The 27,145-nt window shown below is 35.5% G+C and overlaps 1 protein-coding gene across 2 annotated transcripts in view; it reads right to left on the bottom strand.

The window, feature by feature from the left end:
- The window catches only part of ANKS1B (ankyrin repeat and sterile alpha motif domain containing 1B), a gene marked incomplete at its 5' end in the record, with an annotated part of 414,325 nt that overhangs the window by 324,672 nt on the left and 62,508 nt on the right, over positions 1-27,145 (bottom strand). For both annotated transcript variants that reach the window (XM_083860540.1, XM_083860539.1), the window contains 4 exons: positions 10,881-11,056; positions 14,136-14,246; positions 22,360-22,461; positions 24,621-24,696. In XM_083860540.1, coding sequence (XP_083716666.1) covers positions 10,881-11,056; positions 14,136-14,246; positions 22,360-22,461; positions 24,621-24,696 — 465 coding nt within the window. The remainder of the gene's footprint in view (positions 1-10,880; positions 11,057-14,135; positions 14,247-22,359; positions 22,462-24,620; positions 24,697-27,145) is intronic.

The raw sequence follows: 27,145 nt of genomic DNA, 5'->3' as shown, positions 1-27,145 counted from the left end.
CTAATAATTTTCTGCTTGTTAAGCTTATTAACAGGGGCTGAAAAAATCTTTCAACTGAATACAATGAAACTCTCTGTTATGAGTGGTCAACTATTTCAAGACTTAAGGACAAAAATACTAAATTTATTTTATATGCCTATTATAAAATAAATCTGCTTGTTGCCATTAGGATAGAATAAAAATGAAATTAAACAAGTAGTCCAAACAAACTGCTCAATGATCTAATTTCAGCTACTAAACAATTTTTAACAAGAGATTATTTTGTATTAGCTTATCATGGGTGGTCATTTTGCCATCTGAAATATGGTACACTATTCACCATTAGCATAATTTGTATACTTCTTACTAAGAAGCAAAGAAAGGAAAGTGAGACTGCTGCTTCTAAGAAAGTACCTACTTAGTTAACTTTAAAAGAATCATTGAATAAAATATAGAAACCATACATTTAATCTCCACCCTTACAGGATGCTGTAGAAGTTCACACAGCTCTAATGGATTAGCCGGCTCCATTTTGTGGTTATACCATTGGGATAAAACAATGTAGTGAGTGGAACACTCACTACAGAAAACAACTGAGACATACCCATACGGTTCTTACTTTTCTCATGCATCTGTCAGATGGTGATCATCAGGTTTCACAGCAAGTTCCAAGCCTAATGACTTTGTTCTTACACTAATGGACTAGACATGAAATCAGTGTTGACTTGAGGTATGTACAAAAATATTTGGGTTTTTTTTCCCTCTACTGTTTGCAACTTGATGTGTAAGTATAACACTCATTTATTCTGAGGTCACTATGTATTACAAATAACAATCAAACCTGCACTGGTACCTCCGGACAACAGTGTTAATAGTTCTAAAATACACCAGAAATTCCCACCTCTTAAAATGCAGAAACATCAAAAGATAAAACATTCTAGAACATTAGAATGTGGTTTTTGTTTCGCTTGCAGGACAGATTCTCATTCTTTCCGTAATAACTCAGCTACCTTTTCCCTCAGGTAAATATCTACATACAACCAGGAAAAAAAAAATCTTCTACATATCTAAGCTCAGTCTTCTTATATTCTACCAAAAACAGTTTTTCCAAAGAGCGAAAAATATATTTTCAGAAATTAAAATCTGTATGATTGTATGTATATGTTGGCAAAGTCTTTCATATTCCTTCTAGATCTCATACATTTCTCCATACTCTATTGGTCAAACATGATAAACCAATACACCTTTGAAGTATCAGCACTCCTAGTGGTGATGCTATAAATCATATAGGCAGAAAATGTATTTTGAGAAAACCAAAGAAGATGAAAAGAACTTTTTGTTCTCTTGTGAAAGATAATTGGAAAATGTGATTCTTACTGGAACACTGGAGAACAGTCTGAGGACAGGAGAAACCCAAGGGAAATGGAGGATAGGAGTTCATGTCAGATTCTTTTTGACAGACATCTAAGGAAGGTCAAGGCCTGAGGGAAGCACCTCTGATGATCAAAAACTTAAGTCTTCCTAATCATTTGGTTTTACAATAATATCATAAAGAGAGGGTTGATGTTAACGTTTAAAAAGTCACCTGTCTGGGTGGAAATCTCATGGTATTATCCTCTCATTCTGTTCTCCAGAAGTGACTGAAACTCTCTTGGAAGGTTCCAAATGAATCTGGAGACTGCAGCTTAAAAATTGGCATCGTGTTGTACACTACTGAATACACCCAGGATGATGGACCCTCAGGGTATCCAAAAACATGGAAGAGATGGGGGTTCTGCTATGCAGCACTGGCAACAGTGGCACAGGCAGCTCAAGGATGTTAAAAAGCAATAATGAAACACAGACAAGAAAGAAGTTTCTCTAAAGCATTGAGTAATATATAAAGAAGACATTTAATGAAAGCAAATATATTTCATATTGGGAAGGTGATTTCAAGATCAGTTCTGATAAAGTCCTCAGATCTTGGCTAATCCTGCTGAGATTAGTAGATATCTTTGGTGTTCATCTAAGTATAATGAAACAGAGATGACTCTTCAAATTACATATATGCTTAGTATTGAACTAAAATTGTCCTTGTAAAAAAAAAAAATCTACTGTAGTCAATTTTTTAAAACCTAGCTGTCAAATAGAATTTTTGAGTAGACAAAATTTTACTCATCATTGCCATAGCACCCCAAATTTACACACAGCTTTATAACCATAAAGACAAACAAGCTCTTTGATGTGAAAAGCTTGTATTATAATTACTTTACATGGAAAAAAATTCTAAACCCATATCCAAGATCCTTATGTCAAAGATTTAGCTAAAATGAAATGGTCCACAGCAGGGCAAGTCAAAGTGCTTGGCAGCATGGAAAGACTTACATAAAAAATAAACTTGAAAATGCTACAATTAGTAGCATTTAGTCAGGAAAAGGAAAACTTTAAGAAAGAACAAGCCTGCAGTATTGCAACTTATGGAGGGTGTGCACAAAGCATTTGTTTGTTTCTACTCTGTCAGATTTTACCACATAAGAATAAGTGGAAACATATACTCGGCCAATAAAAGAAAATGCCTATGTCTAGAGTACAGGTTCTGCAAAACAGCAATACAGGGTTATGGTGGTAAACAATGTGACAGACTGGAGCAAAAGGATTAGATACCTTCAGGCTTCACCACTGCAAGATAAACACATAACAGCAAGAGAGATGCATTTGTCTGTAAGCCATTTTCCTGCTAGTACCTGATAGTCAAGCAATTTGCCACACACACATAATTGCACAGACTGCTTAAACATTCCAGAAAATCATTCTAGTGGAAAAACGAGTAGGTACTTTTTTATGCAGATTAAGTGAACTGGTGGTTTGGCCAGCACCTTCCCCTAGTTATACTTAACTCCATGTAGTTTAAATCATAGTAAGTGTTGTCATGTTTTCAGATTTTATATTCTTAAACAAGCACTGGCTTTCTCATGGGGTAGGTCTGTGTAGCTCACTGGAGGATTGTCTAGCAATCCTTCTACCCAAAATCAGAGCAGCAGGGAGCTGCAGGCTAATTCAGTTGGCTGTGAAACATGATACCAGGCAAATTATTCTGCATAGAGTTCCATATAGCTGCTATTAGGAGCCCTCTAACATAAATTTTTACAACACTGTGCTGAAGCCTAGCCCAACCTAAAGATACAGAATATAATCTTTTTTAATAGCCATAGAACACAGGTTAGGAAAGGATACATTTGAAATGTCTGAACTCCTCTCCACAGCCTAAAAGGTAGCCTAAAAAAGGGGGAAAAAATTGTATCGAGTTGGTTTCCCTCTGCTTCTTTGTAATCACCAGCTCATGTTTAAATAGAATGTAGAAATCATTTGTAAAGCAGTTTATGGAAAGTATATCATTCCATGTTGACCAAGTGGATGTTCAGTACTGGATGTCCATTATAAATAGTTAATGAAAAAAGTAGCATCAACAGCAGTTCTCAGTGGGAAACACTACTGTGAGCACTAGAAATTGGGAGTAGCAGATGGTTTTTAGTTGGGTGGTAGCTTTTAGAATCAATTTTTAAAGTTATATAATCTTATCTTCAGAGAGTGGGTAGACCTTTCCAACAAGGCAATCTCAAAAAGTTATGTTTACATATCCTGGGAGAGATGGCCTTCATACTTTTACTTCCCATAGAAATAAGATTCAGTATATGCTTGCAAAATAGGATTCATAACTGAACTGGGTGAAAGAGCAACTTAATACAAAAATTTTTGCAACTTCAGAATTTGGCAATACCTAAATTATCTAATACTATTATAAAAAGGGAATGCATCAAAGTAACAATCTTCCAAACACTGTCTCTCAGTACAATTCTCTCCCTTTTTTTTTAATACCTCATTAATACATGCAAAATACATTGAAGCTTTATTATCAAATTCAGCAAATGTTACTATATTAAATTATTTAAAATGTATCTGTTTCTGTCCTTGAAGCCCAACACAATCAGGCCTGATTATCTTACTATTCCCTAATGAATAGTACAACCAAAATTGTTCTGGAATGTGTTTTTAATGTATCCTGATTAGTAAGCCATTGTATATACTTCTAGCTTGCTCATCATCATTGTTCTGTGAAATTTTATACCCCTCTCTCAATAATGCATGCACACAAGTGTTCAGTGTTTTTAAAGGCTCAAGACAGCAATTATTTTACTCAAGCATTTTTGGTCACTCTTAGCTATTATATTTCTATCCAGTCATTTATTTAGATGTTATATTAAAAGTAAAAACTAAAACAGCATTCTTGAATAGTGCTACTAAATAGTTTACTTCAATATGCTTCAACAAGTTCTACTCATTACTTTGTGAATTTTTTTTAGAAAGTGTGCTTTTTATAAAAAAATAGCTGTTCTTTTTCTTAGAGAAAAAAAAATCAGAATAACTTCTGAAAAACCATGCATGAATTTTATTCACCCTAATATATGCTCTTAGTCAACTTCTTTCAAAACCACATAGTTCTATGCTTTTGAATCTCTCCTCAGATATAAACCAGAGAAAATTATATTTTTACTGCTGTTATATAGCCTTATCTTGATATTCTGGCATAAGAGTAAAAATTGTATCTTTGAATATGTACCATCACTGTTTTCAGCAACATTATTATATTTTTAAGTATATTTTTTCCACTTTCTCAACATGCACAAGTATCAACTTCCCACTCTGGATGACAGAATTAAGCAGAACCTGACATATATATGCCTGTGATGAAATCCAAATCTTTTCCCTGAGACTACAGAGAACCTTTCCTCATGTTTAAATTTAAATATCTTACAATTATCAATTAATAATTACTTTATTATCTATTATATAATCACATTAAATTTAAACAGATATGCTGCTGCCACTTCTGTGAAATCCCTCTGTACTGCAGTTACTACATGGTTTTACTATCTTCAGTTTAAAAAAATAAATTAGGGACATCTTAAGTTTCTCAACAATTAAGCAAAATCCTTTAACATATACTCTGCTTTTAAGAACAGAGAAAACTCTCTGGAACTGTTTCTTTAATCTAAACTCATGTCACAAATTCAAAGACTAAGATATTTCATTTGCACTTGAAAATCAATAACACATTTTTTTTATTATGCTTCTGAACACAACAGCATAAATGCAAAAGCAAAGATTGCGAGCAATCACCTACTACTCAAGATTAAAGAGACTGTTCTGAAGAATATACTCCAATTTGGAGCTTCAGTTCTACTGAAGTGTCACATTTTAAAATTAGTTTTAGTTCAAAAAAATCTCAGGGGTTCTCAAAAATTATGGAATAGTTATGGTTTCCACATGAAAAGAAAACCACATTTTCAAAATAAGGACTGAAATAAACTTTCCAAGACAGAGTAAGATGAAGCCTTTTTAAGAGTCAATTTTAGGAAAATATTTTTCAAATAAAACATCAAGTTTACAAAAGTCTGAGATTTATTGTACCCAACATATACATCTAGCAAATATATACAGACACACACACAAAATGGAGAAGTTCTTAATCTCCACTTTTCATTTTGCAGTCACAGGCTGTCCAAAGCAAGTAAAAAGTAAATTATTCCTTGATATACATAGGAATTTCTTACATGTACAAAAAGTCCATATTATTATTTTCTGGTATTATTTTTTTTAAGAAAAGCAATGTGCAAATACATTGCAATAAAGATGGTGCATTTTCGAGTTTAATAATACAATTAGAATTATTTTTCCTGAATACAGGAATACATACACAGGAGTCTCACACCTGACAGGAAACTGGTAATGATCTTAGAGGAACCTACGGAAATTTTCTTGCCAGAGCTCAGGATCCTCACAATATACTTCAATAGTCTTCTATTCATTTTCCTGACACACCTAATTTTTCTGGCTCCTTGCTTTGTACATTATGCCTATTTAAATTTTCTTGCTGGCTGGTGAATTCACACACACTTGGTGTGTAACATCTTTGCCATGATACATTTCTAAATATATTCCTGATGTTTTACTTTGTAGTTTAAACATAGGTCAAGATGGTTCATAAATTTTTCTCCTAGAGGAATTAAAGGTGTTCATTTTGAAGCAGTTTGGACTATCAATTGCATTAAAATGCACAATTTTAATACAGCAAAGAAAAAAGTTGGGAAACTGTTATATAAGATGGTTGCTTTTGTTCTTGAAATTACTGAACCAGACTGCCATCTATTGGAAAATAAATATTTTTTTTTAAATTATACTTAAAAACAAAACAAACTCCTGAACAACAACAAACCTGTAAGTGCTGTAATTTATTGTCAAAAGCTGATTTTGCCAGCAATCATACTTAATTCAGCTTGAAAAGGAAACACCTTAGTTAACTGAACTGTGATTAAAATCAAGGACTTTCCTATATCTTTTTCCACCTCGTGTTTTCTGGAATATGTTATGAAGCAGAGCTACTTTTCTGACTCACTGAACAATCGAATTCTAGTTTTTTTGAAAGATTTTTATTTAGGGAACATAGGAAAACCATAATATGTTGCCACTGAGGAATACACAAGTATAAAGCTTCCCCAGTTTGCCTGTGCAGCACCAGTCAGGGCTTTCCATGCCTTTGCAAACACAGGTCAGCTAAAGAATACATTCAAGTCATAATGACCAAAATCAGAAAAACAAAGACAGGAACTGGAAGCAAAAATCTATGAATCGACTGTCAACTCCACCCAGCATACAAGTCACTGAGTAATAACAGGAATTCCAACTAAAATGATGCATAGCTGTATGAATGTATTTTGGAGCTCTCTCTGAAGTAGAATTGCAAAACTGTGTTCAATTTGCCCTTTAATTTTGTGGAGACAATGAACAGGGGCTCGCTGCACAGTATGTTGTAACTTACATGTTTCATAGACCAATAAAAACAGACTAGGAAATATGGCATTAATATTTTGCATGACAGCACACCAAACACAGCCAGAATGGCAAAAGAAAACCTTTAAATTATGACATTTCCAGTGCAGCTTTGACTTAGTTTATTCTTTATAATATGCTCTTCAAACTGAAAGATCACATTAACTTACTCTCATCTGACTTTCTGCTATTCAGCATTCAGTCATTTCTCTCTCTTCATTAATCATTCCCTCTCATTCAGGAAGCTAAGACAATCTGCTCTACTGTCAGAGTTCCCTTTTCAACTTTTGGAAGGGAAGCATCCCATGGGGACATTTTCACTCATCTCCAGATCTGTTCCTATTCATGTCTACACAATGGGTCTACTGTTACTGTCCTTACTTCTACTTACTCCTCCATTGTACTCTCCCTCTCCCAGACATTATGCCTACCAGTCTCAAAGATCCTGACCATCAATTTTCCTAGTCAGCTCCTCCACATCCCAAAGAAATTTAAGAGTCAAAGTGGACTAGTAACTCAGAAGACTGAATGCAACAGTTTCTTTTAATTTTTTTTCTTTTTGTTCTTTTTCACCTAACTTCAGAGCTGTGCAAACTGTTTCCTATTTGACTTGAAAATACTGTAAGCACATAAATCTCTGGGGTTTTAATGCCTTGTCACAAATCACACAGCTGGCTAATAGAAACATATAAAGTAATAAAAACATGTATTGTTTTCAATGAAAAATTTGATGAAAATAAGCAGTTTACTTCTTAGTAGGCCTTACTACGAACATTCCAGAACAACTTGTTATGTTGTTGGATGACAACATGTCTAATAACACAGCAAATGGAGGAATGGATTCAATTCTGTCCTTCACCTAAAAGACTTCCAACCCACTTCTTTCAAAGAAAGTATAGAATTCTGCAAGTGCTGTATCACTGAGCAACATACAATGCAAGACACCTAAGACCAGAAAGGGAAGAGAATGTACCTGTGAACAAGGCATCCAAAGTCTTCCTCTCCAGATTGCACTGGTATTTTTCCAGTGGCTGTACAATGCAGAAACAATACTAGAAGGGATCACAGCCTGATGATCAGTACTTTATCTGGGAGACTATAAAACAAATGTTGAAACTCACTCCTATGCCATGGACAGAACTGAATATCACTTTTTCAGATGAAGCCTTTATTGTCATTGCATTAAAAAGCAAGCATCCACACTACCCTTACACTAAACAAAAATTGTGAGCCCCACTGTTTCAAACAATAGAGGTTGGCAGTTAAAATTAAGGACAGAATTCCAGGCTGTGAATTCTGGATAGACAGACATTCCTTTCTCCAGTCCCAAATCAACCATAACCTTATTCAGCCAGAGCAATACCACAGCTGTTTTGGCCCTCTTGAAAAGAGCCAATTGTTAAAAAAAAGCTTTGAAATTGTGAAAGAAATGCTTTTCTTCCTGGTCTTCTCTTTCCCAAGCCTATGCTATCCTCAGGAGGTGGCTCCTGATGCTCCTTGCTTCAGCTTCCTAAGTTTATGATCCACAAGTTACTATTCAAATCAGAAATTCCCCAGTCTTGGCCTCCTATTTCTCTAAAAAATAGCATGATGCAAAAAATGCAGATGTCTTCAAGCAGCCAGTGCCTTTGCAGAATCTCCCTAAGGGTCACAAAGATGCCCAACTTGGGATTTGGAAACTTTTCAGATTGTTGAACTACAAGATGTTGAAAATCCTTAAACTGTCATTGTCTCTGGAATCAACATTTGTTCAGCAAATGGCACCACATTATCAACAGGGACCTAATTTCTACACCTCTTCAGAGCTGATGCCAGCACAGCCAGCAATGAAAGTTAGGGAAAATCTGCTGATTTGAACCTGAAGTAACCGCTTCTTCATGAAAGCACAACAGGTGTGGTTCCAGCCCTCTGTTGGAGCTGGTAACAGAGAAAGGCAACACTCAGTCCAGCAGGCAGAAAGAGTCTGCTCCAGACAGACTCCATAGGATGTCCTGTGCTGCCCATACTTCCAAAGGGTCTTGGCATGTGCAGTAGAAACAAATGTGAGTTGAAGAAATGCAGACAACAGATAAGATCCCACTTAAACTTACAGAATTCTTACAGAAGCTTCCCATGGAAGAGAAAACTTAAGTCAGAAGAAGCTGCAAGAATCTCTCTTCTTTAACACATATCCAAGGAATCTATTTCTGACTCTCCACATCTATATACATGTTCACTTCTTTCTCTCTGTATCTTCATGTTCTTATACATAAATATTCATTTAAGTCTCTTCAACCATCACCGTACTGTCACACATCTTCCTTGACTACGCTTGCTGGTCCTGCCCCCAGAGCAGTTTGGCAGCATTCACCTTTGTAATCATTTGCAGAGCTAAACATTTCTCTTCACGTTAGTGCTTTTTCTAAATTACTTTCATGACCCCTTACAGAGCATATGAGTTTTCATATCACCCATGTACTACACAGGGAGCCTAAACATAAAAGGAAGGCAGTACCTGTCCATAATTAGAAGACATTGTGTCAAAAATGGAAGCAACTTCCTTTTTTTTATGTAAGGCAGCCAGGTAGCAACTGAACAGACTGAATAACCCTAAAATACATTAAAAATTGTAGATGCTTTAGAAAAAACAGGAAAAAATCTCACATCACAGCAAAGAGTGCTCTCCATACAGATCTGTATAGCTGGGTTTACTGCAGGGGAAAGCATGTTCTGCCTTCCATCCTAACTTCATATGGGAGTGCACACTCATCATCCTGACTACAGTTTTCTCTAAAAACAAAGCTGGATACCCCAGCAGGAAAGCACCATAAAATGCTTCAAACAGTCCCCAGTTTTGAAAATTTATTTCTACATCTAGTTCAATATAAAATATATGAAACATCAAAAATATATATTACCTAATTTACATTTATATTTCCCTGTCACAGAAATTACAGATTTAGTGTCTGAATACTTTCTATTCACATTGTATTTCATTTAGGCCTGAGCAGACAGATTTACATGGAATACATTTTCTGCAAAACAGCAGCTGAGAAGATTTAAATAGCGGTTAGCACCTAAATTCAGAGAGACACTAGACAAGTGTCTAAAAATGCTTAAATGGGATCAGTATCTTGTTCAAATTGAGTTCAATATGAGTTATGCATCTAAACACTCAAACATCTAGAAGGACCTCACAAAAGTATCTACTGCATTTCAGGGCAGCTACTATTTATCTTTGTAAATCTCATTTTGTCTATTTATGTTGTAATAAATCCTCCAAAAGCATGAAAGTCTTTAACTTGCCATGGTTTTCCTCACATAAGCAGGCATAATTTTTCTTAACCTATGAAAAATGTTAACTGAAATTTAGAACTTAGCAGTTTTCCTTTGTTGTCTGCTTTATTCCATGGGCAATCACAGTCATTTATTGTCATGGTTTAAGTTTAAGCCTAAACCAGCTGAAACCAGGAAACATACTGAGGAAGAGAATTCAATTAAAAAAAGCACCTTGTTACAGTAAAGAAAAAATGAATCCTAGAGTACTTTATTCATAATATTAGAAGCAATTAAGTAATCTTCAACTGTAGTTGGAAATTACTGAAGTATCACAACCTGTATTAGAGATTCAGTCTTCAATACCTGTAGGTTACCAAAAAAGCTATATAGTAATAAAATGTGTAAGAAAAATAACTTAGGACATTTAGCTGGTTCTTTGGGGGGTATATCTGATCAGATTCTGTTAATATTTAGGATTCAATATAGTATTGAACATGATCTCCACTGATTTCACCTTCCTAGCCCTTGCCATGCTCAAAACAAGTAACCTGAATGTATTAGTGGTGATGTAAAAAGCCATTCTGAGGTGTGATAAGCAATACCTTTGAGAAATGAAGTGAACATTACATTCTAAATCTGTAAGAAACATATGTTATATTTTTTATAATAATGTTAACCTTGGACAATTCTCACTCTTTTATTATTTCTTTCTTGAATGTGCCATAAATAAATCAGATGTAACTGAATATATTGTCCTTGTATCCCATCTTACTTACTACATTAAGCTTGGTTTGGCTTCCACTGGTCATAAGATCTTCCTCTGATACTTTACTAAAATTTTCCAGATAATGGTCTGATAGTGTATGAGACAGATCTTCAAAAGAGTATTCCTTTTCTTGGCACAATTTGATTTCATCTAAGAGCTTTGATAATTCTCCAGTCACAGCTTCACCTTTAAAAACAGACACACCATTAGTCAATAATTAGAATATCAGGGTAATTTATGCCTAAAAAGGAAATGCACATTCTTTAAACTTTATTGAGTATCTGTTATTTTCCACACCTTATCTTCTAAACAATGATCTTCATGCACCATTCTCTGCTCAAAAATCACGGCAACTTACTCCAGGCTGGAAATTTGCTAGAGGCAATCTACATACTTCTGCATTGCCCTATACCTTGCATTTAATTAGGATGAATATATACTTACCCTTTCTCTGTTTTCTAATCCTGAAAATTCATAGAAATAGCAACTGTGCAAGAATGTTAAATCAATCCAGGAAAGGAAAGTTTCTACAAACATACAAAATCAATATCCCGTACTCTGCATCAGATTCATGTTTGCTGCCGTAATTAATTAATACACTACATAAGCTCCGTAAACTGTGAATGACTAAGAATCCATCAAAGCAGCTATGCTTCATGAATAATTCTTGCTAACTCTCCCAGGATGAAATGGAATGGTGGAAGAATATACTGGGCAAACTCTACACGTTTAAAACGTGCCTCCCTACAACAGTCTATCAGAAATCCACATTTAGTGCATTCTGCATTGTATTTCATGGTTTCTCTGTAATTTATCAGATTTCTTTACTTAGGAAATCTACCAGAACAGTAAGACAATAGGCTTTATATGCTATACTGAGGACCACTGTTGGAAATAGTGGTAGTAATAAGTACTAGAATCACTGAGTGCTAACCATTCTGCAAATAATCCACTGGCAGCAGCAAGGCCTCCCCAGACTGAAAAGCTACTCATTATGATCAACCACACTGGGTTCTGATTAAGTACTGTGTGTCTGTTGCACAGCTACCTCTAGTAATAGCAATGAAAAATTAATAAGCCACAAGTTTCCAGGAGCAAGGAAGAAACCCCTTGTATAAACTAGGTTTACAACAGTCATATTGGTGGAAACTGTAGTGTTTAGACTTGATAGAATACAGATGCTTCCATGTTATTCCATCTTTGGAAATAAAATGCTGAAAAGGAAAACCAGAGTGAGCATATTAAGCTCAGCATACATAAAACAGACTTAAGTACACTCACATAACTAAAAATCCCACTGACAAATCCACTGCTTGGTCTAGAGCTCTGTTTGTTTCATTTTCTTCATAGTTACTCTTTGCTATGCTAAGTAAACATAAATACTCAAAAATATGGTTAAAGTATAATCATGGCCAGTTATTACCAAGATTGTCAGGGACAAGAACAGAAGTTGTTAATTAATTAATTGTTTTTTAAAATCTAACTGAAATTTTGCATTCGAAACTCTTGCAACTCTTAGTCAATGGTAGCTTTGCATGAAACTTGTAAATTAAGCAGAAATATAATCAGATTTATTTATATTCTGCTTTTTAATTAGAAAATTGAAATTATTCCAGATTAATATTATAACTAAAAGTTGTAAGTAAAATACCTAAATATTAAAAACTATTCTAAAATCATGATACAGTGTGCTATAAAGAAACAGAACTACTGCTTCCTACACAACTATGTTCATGTCCCCTGTCCCACATTCTTCCACATATGGCCTTCAGTATTTCTTACTGGGCAAGAATGAGTTCTGTGGGACAAAACTGGACTGGCCTGGGTGAGAGTGCACTAATTGACTGACTGATTGCAGCCAAAATACATAAAAGACAGATTTTGCCTATTTCTTTCAGGGCAGGTACTAATTAGGGTCTTTTGCCTCTATCCAGCTCTCTACTTTCATGAAAGTCACAGAAAGCTAATTGATACTATCTCTCTTCCAAAGTTGGTTTAAATTATCTGAAATTAGATTGTCAGTGAATGGCAGACAGATGGATGGGAAGCACCATCGAGTACAATTTCTCTTCTTTTACTATCAGATTGCACAATAGACAAGCAAGACAGCTAGCATGTTTTACATTATTTATACGTTGTAAGAGGAAACAAGGAATGTGTGATCATGACCTTATTGTTAAAAAGTAAAACATATTTTAAATATGCTTGCTACTTAATTTCAGGACAGACATTTCTATTGCATATGGTAGTTGGCTTCACAATCCTGCTAATCTCAAAGGAACTATTTATTTTCACATACCACATATGTGTTAAGTACCCCAAAGGGAAATATTATTGGAACTACAGCATTTGTTCACTATCACTGTGACGATTACAATCTGACATGCATCAGGAACCTTCATTCTGTCATGAATAAAAATTCTCCCAGTGAGAGTTAAAAAGAATATGTTAAAAAACCCCAACCCACTCCAAAAGACTCCCCTCCCCAAAAAAAAAACCAACAAAAACAAACCAACAACAAAAACCCCCACCACTACCAAGCAAAATAATTCACATAACAATTCACAAAAAAATTCACACAACAAAACCAAGAACAGGCTTAGTTATTTACCAGCAGTCAATTACATTCATTCTGGGTGATTACTGAAGGCAGAAGTCAGGTTTGGTTCTACAGGAAGATGATTTTCATTAAAGACACCACACTCAGGAAATGCCCTGTTTTAGTGGCTGTGGTGTGGAAACAGTGAATCAGAATATAAAATGAAAGCACATGCACACAAGTGACTGTCACAGTGCATGAAAGCTGTGTTAGAAGATGAATGGAAGAGCAGTATGCTTGTAACCTTTGAAAGAGGCTTCCAAATGTGAAACAATTGGTAGATGCTCTCATTGGGAGAGATTAAGTAAATTCAATTTTTAACTTGAATGTGAACAATACCTGCAGAGTATTTCAACATATTTAGTATTTTTGTTTTACTTGATTATTAAATGCATCAGGTCAGATAAATTAAAAATATTTAAGATCATACAATGCAGTGCACTGTAATCCATTAGTGACTTGTCCTTTCTGAGAATACAGTTCCTTGTTTTTCTACATGACATGGATTACAGTGTTTGCAGTCAAGATAGGTGATTCATGGTAGAAAAAAACATACTTGATATCAATAACCTTCTTGATTTTTTTTCACTTTGTAAATTTGTATGGATGCTAATATTAAAAAGAAATTCAGTACAGCTTTTGCATTCACAGAGAACATATATTTACTTTTAGCCTTTGGAGATGGAGGAACTTCTGGGGACAAAACGCAAGACTGATGTTCTGCACATTCCAGTGGGCGTTCCTCTGAAATACTTGCATTTCCTGTTTCCATATATTCTGCAAGTTAAAGATACAAATACACTTAAAAGACTGAATTAAGGGGCATTATTTCTAACAAAAGTATATTTGCTACTTTGTTTTTGGTTAAAGCCTTTTCAAATTTTTATATTACAACCCTGTAATTATTCATAAACACTGCTGCAAGGCATTCATTTGTTGAAAGTACTATAAAACACTATAATGGCCAGTCCTCTGTGGAAATTGCTACAGAAATCTCATTGTAAGGGTAATGAGTTGAGACTATCCTTGTGTTTTTCTTGTCTCCTGGAAATATTAACATAACTGTTCTATTACATTATTACAGTTAAAAGAGACTTTTATTCTAAGTTTTGGTAGAGTGTTTTGTCAAAATATTCAGAATGTTCACAATACATACAAACATTAATGTTGTTAAGAAAGCCAAATACTCTGCTTGCAGCACAGATATAGTACAAAGGAAAAAAAAAAAAAGCAATTCTGAAAATTTAGTTTAAAATAGCAGTCTAAAAAGCAGTAGGCTAAAATTTCTGGGTTTTCTCCTTAAACTTCCCTTGCCCTATGTTCACAACAATGTTTATAAAAACAGAAAAACATGAAATAATGAATGTTTTACCATTCATTACTGTTCTTTTCATATAAATATCTACGTTACTTTCATGTGCTTTTCTACACAACCTACCTTAATGGAAGACCAAAACCTTAATGAATTACAGTGCAATAATAAATAAGAAATTAATTTATGCAATAGTGGCACTTTCCTCCCTGGCAGAGTAACTGGTTCTTGATTTTGACAGTTATTCTGCATCTGCATTTTCTTGAGTTTCCGAAATTGTTTAAATAATTTTGTTCTGATACCAAAAGTTACCACAATAGCATATGTTGCAACACACACAGCAGCAAAGTACAATAGCATCTTTCATCAGTATTGCACTGAAGGACTAAGGAGTTTCTGGGAAGGGAAATTTCCCTGATTTAATTTCTACACTCTACAGTGCACTTAGCTTGCTGTTACTCCTGATTAAATAACAAATCCCAAAACCCAAATACAATCTGTGGTAAAATAGACATCTGAGAAATTGAAATTGGAAATGGCATAGAACAGCATGCAGTTTCAAAATGCTTTGCAGATTGTTGAGGTATTTTTTTTTTTAATGTATGATTTGAAAGTGCCATATATTAAGTTTGATGGCTGGCAGAGGTCCCTGGCATAATCTGTCATAAATTTCTTCATATGAAAATAGGTACTTTATTTTGTGTTTGTGTGGGGGGCAGTGTCTGAAAGCAAAGAAGCAAAGATTAGCTGTGAGAGACCATGAGAAAACTAGCACCATGACAAAATGCTCTGGAATGTTTTCCAGCTCTGTCAGCAATAGTATTTGTCAAGTTAATGTGCAAGATGAAGAAGAGATTAAAAAGAAAGCCGAACCCAAAGAAAACTAAAAGAAAAAAGGAATTAATATCTAAAAAATGTTGGTTAGTAATTACGAACTGTCCAAAAGAAAATGTAATTCTATCAGGTGGATGTTACAATTATTAGATCAATACAGTTATGATTAGGAAAGGAAATTGAGGGAATACTGTGAAGAACTCTAACCTTGCTGTCACATAATCATACAAGACTGTGGTTTTAAAATAATTCTCTGTTTTTTTTCTTTGTCAGGACCCACTTCCAGACCAATACACTTACCTGCTGGAGGCTAGTTCTGTGGAGGAAATCCCAAGTTCAACATAAGTCTTAAATAGTTACTTTAAAAAATGCAGAGTTTCTTCCAGAAAACCTTTACAACTGGCTCACACAAGGTATGGTACAAGAGATTTTCAACAGGCTGGTAGCATGCCAGCCTTGTGAGGGTACAAGCCTTGAAACTCTGAGCTACTGTGGCACTTTTACTCCTAACTTGGTTTTATATTATTGAAAATTCTACCAGATACATATGAGATAAAAATAGGACCTCAGTTGAAGAGGCTTACAGTCTAGGTGAATACTTACTCATAACGTTGTCAGAAAAAACCCAACAAAACAGAAATAGGTGATCTCTATCAAGAGCCAAAGAAAAAAACACACAAAAGCACCAGATGCTCTCTCCAGCAGCTGCATTCTATCCACCTGCAGCTGGCTAGGAATTCATCTTCAAATCCTCCCCAAACTTACTGACTGCTGGGTGCTTGAGAGACTGCTCAGGCTGGATCATTTTTCTCAAAGCAAAAATTCAGAACAAAGCTAAGCATAGTGACTTATACCACTTCATGACCAGAACAGTGTCTCCATCTGTGGTTTCACACAACTTTAGAGGAAAACCAATCAGTCCTACTATAGGGGAGAGTAAAGGCTGTTTAGGACACAACCTGTCATATTCATAATGGGAAGAATGGATTATTCTAGTTCTGTAAAAGCAGGTACTACTTCTCCTTACCCAGAATGGACTTTACAGCTCAGCGAGGATTAATACTAAGACCTCAAAAAACTTAGTCTGTTTAGAAGGATTCTTTTCTGTAGCTACCAGATTTTGTCAAAGCCCCATTCAACCTAAATTGGGTCCTGTGCACAAAAATTAATACCATAGAAGTGGTCACACAGCAGTGGAAAAAAGAACAGAGGGGAACTAACCCAAGAAGGGAACAAGCCCTGGAAAGTTCAAACAGCTGGAACTCCAGCTTTCTTAGTTTCTGTAACACTTACTAGGCCAAAGCCAAACACAGGGGAAAGACTAAACATACAAGCACAGAGAAACACAGCTGCTTCTCCCTCACGAAGACAGCACGGCCCAGCTCAGCTGGAGCTGTTCCTGAACTTCCAAGGAGTGTAAAACCACAACTTGCTTTAACTTCAGCTCCTCTTAGATCCTAATTTCTCAGTGAGGTGATAGGGTTAAAAGTTTTGCTTTGCTTACAAACCTTGGTTTTTAGAGTAATGATTATATTCACTTTGGAAAACTTTTTATTTTACTGGAAAATAAAAAGCCCTAAATAATTTATTTTAATCATTATTTTCCTTTGATTTAAGTATAAGTTCCTTTCTTTCGTTTTTGTTTGTTTGTTTTTTCAGCCATGTCATGGGATAGATTGATATAGAGCTCTTCCTAGAACAATTTTTCCCTAAGGAGGCCTAAAGCCTCTTTAGAGCTCTAGAAAAACCAAAAAGGCCAAATTTGATCAGAATAAAAATCTGAACATTCACCTTTTCAAACAGAAGACTCTCTAACTAGATCAGAGAAATAAAACTTACATAGAAGCCAGACCCCTCTATAGCCAATGTCCCTGCAGGGGGGACGTTTAAATCCTCCTTCACTCCACATCTTCCTGAAGAGCAGCAATCTTCAGAAAACCCTCTGCCCGCCCTAGGACTCTACCAGAACCTGTCTGAGGATTCTGCAGCTCCATTGAGTCCTGCCCCAGCCTGGAAGCTCTTGAAAAGCTCCTCCCAAAACAGCTCAGTTGCTCCCATGGGAAAGAGGCAATCTGAGTCTTCATGACCCAATTCCTCTTCTGTTTACAGCAGCTGCAGTAGCAGGAAACCAACTGGTAACTACCATTGTCAGATGTGCTAAGGTGACAGACAAGCTGCGATGGAGGCTGGTTCACATTGGTCTCCTAAATTTCAGAGGACAACTTCTAAATTATTCAGGTTTAACTTAATCCCAGAGAAAGCTGAAATCAGTAGATATTTTTGTGCATGCATTCAGGGAAGATAACAGAAACAAGCACTGAAGTATTCCTATGATTGTGAGATAGGTAAGGGTGAAGCTAAACTTTCAGTCTCAACAACAGCAGTTAAATTAATTTGTGAACTCAGTTAATGCTCTAATGCCAGCGCACAAGAACCTACAGAAGAAGCTGAAAAGTCCCCAACAAAACAAAACAAGACCCATTAACAAACAAACAAATAAACAAACCCACCCCCCAAAAATTAAGGGGAATTGAGATCTCAATTATTTCCACCCCTTGCAGCTGTAATTAAATCCTTGACTGAAAACCTCTTCCATTCTTCCAGTAAAGCTCCTGCACTCAAGTGAATGGAAGAACTACTTGTCCACAGAAAGACAGGAGAAGGAGAGAGAGTGAGAATACATTAAAAAATAAAAAATAAAAAAAAAGCCAGTGCTAATGACACCAGAGGTATTTAAGCAGAGAAGAATAGAAAGGAGTTCTGACCCTGCAGCTGCTTATGCATTTTCTATTTATGAATAATTTGGTAACAGGTACAAACAGTGTTAGGTTCCTAAGCAGCTTCAGCAGAAGAGAGGAAACAGTTTTCCACTGTATGCCCCTTCATAGATGCAGCATTTACTGGGGCTTATGCCATTTTTCATCTGTTTATCTACTATCTCCTTCATTTCATGATAACAAGAATTCTGCTTCTAGAAATAGTAAAAGAGCAAGATTCTAATAGAGAGCATAGTGAGCTGTGGAGAAAAAGTTGAAAGAAGTACAGCTCACATCTGCATCACGTTCACATGTGCTAAAACTAAAACACAGCTGGTTGGTTTAATTTTAGGCCCACTAGCCTTGGCAACATCCCTTTTATCTCCAATGCCTAATTATAAAAGCCCTAAGTGCCAGTACTGTTAACTGCTTCAGCACTGAGTGCTGTTGTTTCACTGCACCCATGAAATGCATCCAGTTGCCTGGCCTTTCTTGGCACAGTATCCTAATTCTCCCCTCTTCCAGTACATAGTGCCTATACAGCTACTTCTTCCTTACTATGTTAAGAATCTAAACCCTATTAAGTATTTTAAGTGAGTTCAATGCTACCTCACACCTGATGAAGACACAGAGAATGATGTGACGTATACAAAAGACATACAAGTAAAACACAAACTGTCACTTCTATTAATTCCAACTATAATTAACAGGTAGTAAAAAAAATTTAGATGTTGTATAGCTTACTCAGCCTTTTTCATGTTGCTCTTTGGAGTGATCTTTTAATTTATTTTCCTTCTATCAGATAATGTGCCAACATCTCAAAAAAAGATGGCAGACTTTGCAAACCCAAAAAAAGAAAAACAATTGCAGAAACTCCTATTGCTGTTTTCCCAGGATAGTAAGAAATAATGTAAAATAAGGATCACAAGAATAGTAAGATCACTTCTAAAACCTCATGGGCAAAAGGCCTTGTTTCTTTAAACTACAATCTGTAAAAAGTTGTTTCCTAAATATTCTTTAAAATAGGGAGAACAGTTTCTATCCATAATTCTTAAATTCTGGGAGGGCATTTATCCAGCTTCCAGCCCTGCTGGGTTTAGTATCAGCTCATGGGATTTAGTGTTACTACCTCCATTAACTGCTTCTAAACACAGAAATTACATTTATTTCCTTCTAAAAAGTTTCTTATAAATATCCTCAAAGCCAACTTATTTTCTTTCTAAACATTTCTTCCAATTCTGTTATCCCTCAGCATCACAGGCCCACCAATAATACCAATCACATTATTTCCTTGTCTATTTCTGCCAGTCTGTTCATATGCATCTTTCAGCCTTTGCTTTATATTTTGAAAGCTAATGTTTTGTGGCAGGGACAAATACTATGCTATGTTAATACTATAAACTGTAAAGTGACACTCAGAACAGTAGAAGGGGGAACCAGTAAAAATTAAAGAGAATGCTTGATGACAAAATCTTCATCTATCCTGACAACAAGGTGAAAGAACAAATAATGCCACTATGTCTGTAGAAAGCACAAAACTAGCAAGAAACTTAAAAATCTGGCCAGTAATTGTCTGACATCACTAATTTAATTTCTATTTCCTATAAGTCTATATGAAAGAGCCATGTAAGCTGCTCTATACAAACATCTGAAGACAGCAGAATTAATGGGAATGTGTTTGGAAGCCACTAAATCTCTCTTAGTAATTGCCCTTTCTTTGCATGGACTGAAGTCAAACTCAGTTATAGTGCATTCAGGATTCCAAAAATTCCAGTGCTTCACTGATTTTTCAGCTACAATAAGATAAATACCCACACTTTATTGAAGAGTACACTCAGCTGTCTTTTTAGAGGGTAAGTCAACTGTATCATCAGTAGTGCTAGCACTGATTTCTGCCACTCCTGATTTTTTTCAACTTCAGCTCACAGTTCAAACTTTGATGGATAAAGATTCAGTGAACATCTTGCTGATGAAAAAGAGTCCATGTAAGCTCCCCAAGTGAGTTCTGAAGGAGCTCCTCAGGTTGTCTTAAGAGTCAGAATGGCATCTTTGTAACTATTTTTCATTCTTGGACACCACTTCTGATTATAAGCAGAGAGAAAAAATAAACAGCTGCTCATTACAAGAAAGTTTCATCACACTAATAAGAACTGAAACTACTAAGTGGTCATTTTTAAACTTCAAGGCACACTTCTGAAAAAGACTGCATGTCAAAGCAACAAAAAGGATTGAATTTTTTTTTTTAAATCTGCATGTGTGGTAAAGACTGAGGGCAGGTACTGATCCATCAACATGAGAAACCCATGAGAGGGGGTTGGATGACTTATTATTCATATAGAGCAAGGGTACTTTGAAAAAAATGTTCATTAGTGGGGTTGAGACTGCAAGGTTATCACACTAACGAGAAAATGGCCAAATAAAGAGGTAGTAAAATTAAAATTAGTTTAGTTAGTTGGTGATGGGATTTTATGATGAATCTTAGATTAGTATCTGAAGGATGATTGCTTTGGATGTCTCAGAAAGTGGGAGCTCTGACCGACCCTTTTCCTGCCACTAAAGTTCCAGTATGACATTAATACTCTTTTCCTCTACAGGGTAGTATGCTCATGCGGCAGATCTGTAAGGACTTAAAGACTGAAGTTTGAGTCTGACTCAAATTAGGAACTCCCTTCTGCTGACAGGGGAAGCCCTGTGTCCCCCACATATCTCTTCCTCCCCACTTTTCAATGCACATTTCTGTCAGTTACCTGGGACAGAGGTAACTCTGAGACCTGAATCACATAGGAGGCAAGCAAATTAAAACTACAGAAAGTATATATATATTTTTAATATTATTTCTCATTATTTTATATATATAATAAATACATATTTTCTATTCTACTGGTTCATGAACTGAATCAAGTCACTTTGAAGTCTCATGTAAATGGGAAATATGCAAGGGAATTGTGTAGGTGGAAGTAAGGGGGGGAAGAGGGGGAAGTGAGGGAAAAGGCAAAGAAAAATAGGAAGAAGGGAGAGAGGGAGACCTCAAGGCAAGCTGTTCATCTTTAACATGAATCTGCTCTTTACAGGAATACCTCTCCTAAAGCCTGCAAAATTTTCATTACACTTATAGGAGTTTTGTACCTTCAGTTCATCATCTTGCGGGAAAACTACAGAAGCTGGTCAACTAGTTTGGAAGTTATTCAGGAAAGAAATGGTTACATTTTCTCTAGGAAATGTTCTTATAAAATAGTCATGAGGGGGCCTGTAGCATGAGCTAGTTCATCTGTAGAAAAAAACACTGAACTGATGAAAATGGCATATTTAATGGTGGGAATAATCAATACAGATAAGATGCAGCACTGATACCTGCAGGGACCTCCTCTTTCAAAAGCACTTAATGAAAGACTAATCTGAAAATGCAGGGAACAAATTCCATAGAAGAGAAGAAATTGTGTTTAATAATACTGAGTTATGTTCTAGTTCATCACTTCACTGCCATCTTGTAGAGTAAAATATTTTAGTAAACAATGAACTTCCATCAAACTTATACCATGAAAGTAAGATGGGGAATGAGAACAAATGCATGTATGAAAAATTGTATTATTTCTCCTATAATAACAAGAAATACTGCCTGGTTTATTATTATTTTTTAATTTCATTTCAGTCATTTAGTTGCTATTTATGAAAAAATCAAGCATTTCAATTGTAGATTATCATTTCAATCCAATGGAACTGCTGTTGAAATATTAAGGTATGTTATGGTGTATCGAAGAATGTAAAAAGACTAAGTAAAAGTGACACAGTACACTAATGTCAGTGGCCCACATGAAAGAAAGGGTTTAGTCTGAAATTCAAACATTGGACAACTTATTTTTGTTCAGCAAGTCCTTTTAAATCAAAAGACTGCTCCTTTGTATAATGAAGCATCTAAAGAGTAGAAATTACTATATACAATAATATTTTTCTATTGTCTCTAACAAATGTATAATTGAATATGGCTTACCTTGAAGTAGAGCTGCAATTTGGAGAGACTGTTGAGATGGATGCTCTTTAAGTATATCCAAAACCGTTCTACCCAAACTGTCCTTTATGTTCGTATCAATTCCTGAAAAAGAAATGGATCTGTGGTTGAATATTTAACCTTAAATACTTCAGATTATAAATGTGTTATATCAGACTGAACTGACAAATTGAAAGCAAGTGGTTTCACAATTTCATTACAGCTGAAGTACAGCATATATTTCTGTTTAAAGCTTGAGTAGCCTAAAACTCACACCCTGACACAGATGGTTTTTATGTTTCCGTAGATCATGGGTATATACAGTAACCAAATTTGGGATTATTTTAGCAAATTGTTAAAATAAGGAACAGCCATCCTAAAAAGGATATTCTGTAAAATCAAGAAATTCTCTGTATGTTTTTTCTACATTTCTCTCCAAACTGCTTTTATTTATTGAGAACTTTCTAGTCCATAGTACCGGTATGCGTTTTGTGAGCAAGACTGAAAAAGATTTCATGTTTATGTTAACAAAGTTGTACTTCATGGCAACATTTTCAAAATTCATGTCATGAATAGACTGAAATATCCATGTGTAGTATACAGGCACTATGAACAGCCACAGGACTTCCTCACAGACTGTCCATACTGCTAACAAAATAATGGTTTGGCTTAAACTGCGAATTAAGTTCGAGGTTTGCCCTGAATCAGAACCTGTTGTATGTGGTACTGCATGACTCTCTGCCTTTGCCTTTGTAGAAGCTTGCTTGGAAATTTTGCCTTATGGTAGAATGCTTAAGTTGTTTTGCAGTTTAGATGTGCTTTCATAAAAAGTAAAGGTATGAAATATCCTAGCAAACAAAGTGAAATTCTTCTCAGGACACCAAAAAGAGAAAATCAGAGGAAGCACAATTTAAAAGGACATTCTAAAAGCATTCACCAGAAAAGGCTGCAATTACCGTAATTTCCTAACCCAATGGACAGTTTCCTAATTTGTTTTGTGAGAAACAAAATTTTATCACTGAAAACAAACCCAAAATATTACTGGGCTATTTAGCAGTGGCAGCTCACTTTCAGAGGCCAGACATACCAACTCACATCTTTCCCTTGTGGTAGCTACTTATAACATCTTCTGACTCTTTTTGAAGCAGAACCAGAAAAAAGGGGATTGTTAGGTACAAAAAGCAAAAGGTGGGGAGTGGTGCAGAAGTACAGAGCATTTGGGATTGAAGGAGTTCACAGTAAAGATTCTACTCCACTGTCTTGACAATTGTATGCTGGTAGAGACTGTAACATGTATTAATCTGAAAAAGGTCACCTTTTTCTGTGGTCTAAAGGGCTCCCTATGTTTGTGTGATGTTCTCCAGGCTTTCCTCTTCTAGGAAATAAAAACATCCTGACTTTTTGAGGGCAGGTGAAGATCTCTTTCAGCCTCCTTCTTTTTCATCCAAACAGAAAAGAAACTTGGAAGGACCATTTTTTTTCTGAAAACAGGTCTGAGGTAAGGGATACACTAGTTGAGATTCACATGAAGAGCTCTGATTAGGATATACCTTCTTTTGCAATATATAAGTAACACCACAAGAACTGATTTTAATGACCACTGAGATCCCTCAGTGTAATGAAAGTTCACAGAACTGCAAGGAATGATTTCTAAGTATTTTCATTCTCATTGGTATTACAATAATCTCAGAAGAGAGTTTTCTAGATGAGTAATTTATCTACAACAATTCTGAATCTTATTATACAGTAGATGGGTTGCTTGGACTTCATATCCCTGTTTGTCTTTTCTTTCAGGACAAATGTAATTCTCAGAGACACAGTGCCTTCCCTTTCTTCACAGGCACTCAGTTTATCCAGGAAATGAAGAAGCAAGCAGAACGGTGTGTTTGCTAGAAACAGTTAACTGAAGGAAATAAATGTGAACATGAATCTTCTGGACTCTACATCAAAGAATATTCTTGGCTGCCCTTCAGAGCAAATAATGGGATTTTATGTAGCCATTTTGTTCTAATAATATATTTATTCTCAGAATACAGTGGCATACACTGAGTCATATATGGAATTTCTGAGTCTGAACATCACCTTTGTTCTCTGTGTATAGCAATTTCTTATTCTAAAAGAACACTATTTTAATGTACTTTTGATTACATTTGCAAAGGCTGATAAAGATAAAAGTAATTTGTATAACCAAAACTTAAGGAGGCATACACCAGATTAGGAAAATTAAGGGTATTTGTTCAGTGTTTCCTGTAAATCAAATTTACCTGTTTCAAGCAAAATGCGTACTACCTCCACCTTTCCAAATAGGGCTGCTTCATGCAGGGCACTCCCTTTTTCTGTCTAGAAGAGAAATATTGTGACATTTAAAATACCAATTAATCTTTCTGTAAAGAATACACTTGGAAAATAAGTATTTCTTTTACCCCTTTATTTTACCTACACAGAATGGGCAAGAATAAATATTAGAATACAAGAATTTGTTATTATTCTTCAAGACAAAACCAAAAATGCTATAGTTCTACTATAAAACTAATAACTATATAGGAAAATACAGTAGGAATGTAATATAGCTCCCTATTAACAAGCCTGCATTTGTGTAAAATTTCTAGACTCCTGTTACTGGCAGAGAAAATCTAGTCAATGCCATCAGTGGAACACAGGTCTTGAGCAGAGTGAGGCAGTTTACATGTGGACACCTACAATTTGATGTTTTAATGTGAAACTGGATCACACCCCAGGTCAATTCAGTTATATGGTGAGAGATGCCTTAGGGTATCCTGGTGTCCAGTTGATCTGCCTCACACAGATGTCCTGGATACCCAAAGCCAACCCAACAGTTTTAGATGCCGATGCTTATGTCATTTAAATTCTACCTTAAATGTCTGTAAACTTGATTTTTGCAGATTTTTTTTTTTGACACAATTTTTTTTGTGAGCAGACTTTTGCTCAAATAGAATTTACAGTACTGAAAAACACACCATCTCTATTAACAAGGTACTTTTCTTAGCATTTTACACTGCTCTTACTGAAGATTTTTGAACAGAATAACTTTCCATCCAATTGCATTAGCATTAGCTAGAGCACTACTAGATCTCATTGAGTATCTGACTTACCTCCTTTTCTTTTATAGTAAATTAGATTCTGAAATTTATTTGTGGCAAATGTTAAAGGTTTTACTGCTTAAATTTGTTTTTTCTATACTTTATTCAAGTCATACTTATTATGATAGAAAGACCTTAAGGATATACATATACAAAACCCAATTCTGAAATAAAATAGTAATTAATTATAAATTAGTTTTGTCAGAATGCATCAGAGTTACAGCAACACAATGACAGGATATTTAGAAGCAATCAGAGATTCTGAGATAGGATGTGAGCACACTGTAATTGTACATATGTCTTACCAATGCTTAGTACATGGAGGTATAAAGTAGAGCATGCCCAATGACATCTATATCCTGCATACCACTTATAGCAACAGTATAATAGAGAGGAGAAGGAAGTCAGTAAGACTATATATACATACAAAACACATATCTCAAAACAGCTTCTAATATTTCCATTTTCAGAAGCAACCAGTTGAACATTCCCAGGTTTATTTGGAAAAAAAAGACTAAATATTCAGATTTACTTAGAGATGGTTTCAGAATCCTTTACTCAAATAATATCTTCAGGGTATTTCAAGTTAGTACAATTGGCTTCAAAATGGGATAACTTTGCAATGACAGTGCAACCACAAAGGTACATACAGAGATTATTATGCAGCACAGAAACTTCTGGGAGTCAGAAAAATTCTCAGAAAAGTCACTGATAGTTTTAGTTCTGATTATGGAAAGAGGCTGGATATCAGCAATCTTTGAATTGATTGAACTGAAAAAAGCCCATTATCCTCTTGAGGTCATATGGCATTTCCTTTGGACTGATCACTTACTGGCATGACTATTGGGTGGACCTGGTACTTTTAAGACAGAGTTCTCTGTCATCGAGGAGGAGTGTTGACAGCAGGCCAAGGGAGGTGGCTCCCCTTCTGTTCACTACTGGTGGGTCCACACCTGAAATGCTCTGTTCAGTTCTGGGCTCACCAGCACAAGATGGAGATTGAACTACTGGAGAGAGACACTGAAATTAAGAGACTGGAGCATCTCTTGTATGAGGAAGGGCAGAGAGAGCTGGGACAGTTTCGCCTAGGCAAGTGAAGGCTTACAGAGGATCTCATCAATGTATACAAATATCTGAAGGGAGGGTATAAAAAAGCCTAAGCCATGTCCAGTCACAGAAGAGATAAGGGGGAAAAACTCAAACACAATAGGTTCTGTTTGAACATAAGTGGGTTTTTTGGTGGTTTTGGGGTTGTTTGTTTGTTTTGGGTGGTTTCGTTGTTTGTTTTGGTTTGTTTGCTTGGTTTTGGGTTTTGTTTTTGTTTGTTTGTTTGTTTGTTTTGGAGGTTTTGTGAGTGTTTTTTGTTGTTGTTTTGGGAGGGTCTTTTGCTTTGATATTCAAGATATCCAAAAATTGTTTGGACACAATGCTGGGCAACTTATTCTATGGGATTCTGCTTGAAAAGGGGGAGTTGGACCTAATGACCTCCATAGTTCCCTTCCAACCTCAATCATGCTATGATGCTGTCAGGGATAAAAATTAGTGATGTACACATAAAAAATGAAATCCACAGAGGTTCAATTGTTAGAAGAAGTCAGAGGACTAAATTTTATTTCTATGAGATTGAACTGCAGAGATGAAAGCCAACTGCACCTTGACTAAAATTGTAGATAGCATTCTATACTAAT

This window comes from Zosterops lateralis, assembly GCF_965231275.1.
Source record: "Zosterops lateralis genome assembly, chromosome: 4".
Taxonomy (NCBI): Eukaryota; Metazoa; Chordata; class Aves; order Passeriformes; family Zosteropidae; genus Zosterops; species Zosterops lateralis.
The sequence above is the reverse complement of the archived record's forward strand: the minus strand, read 5'-3'. Positions and strand labels throughout refer to the sequence as shown.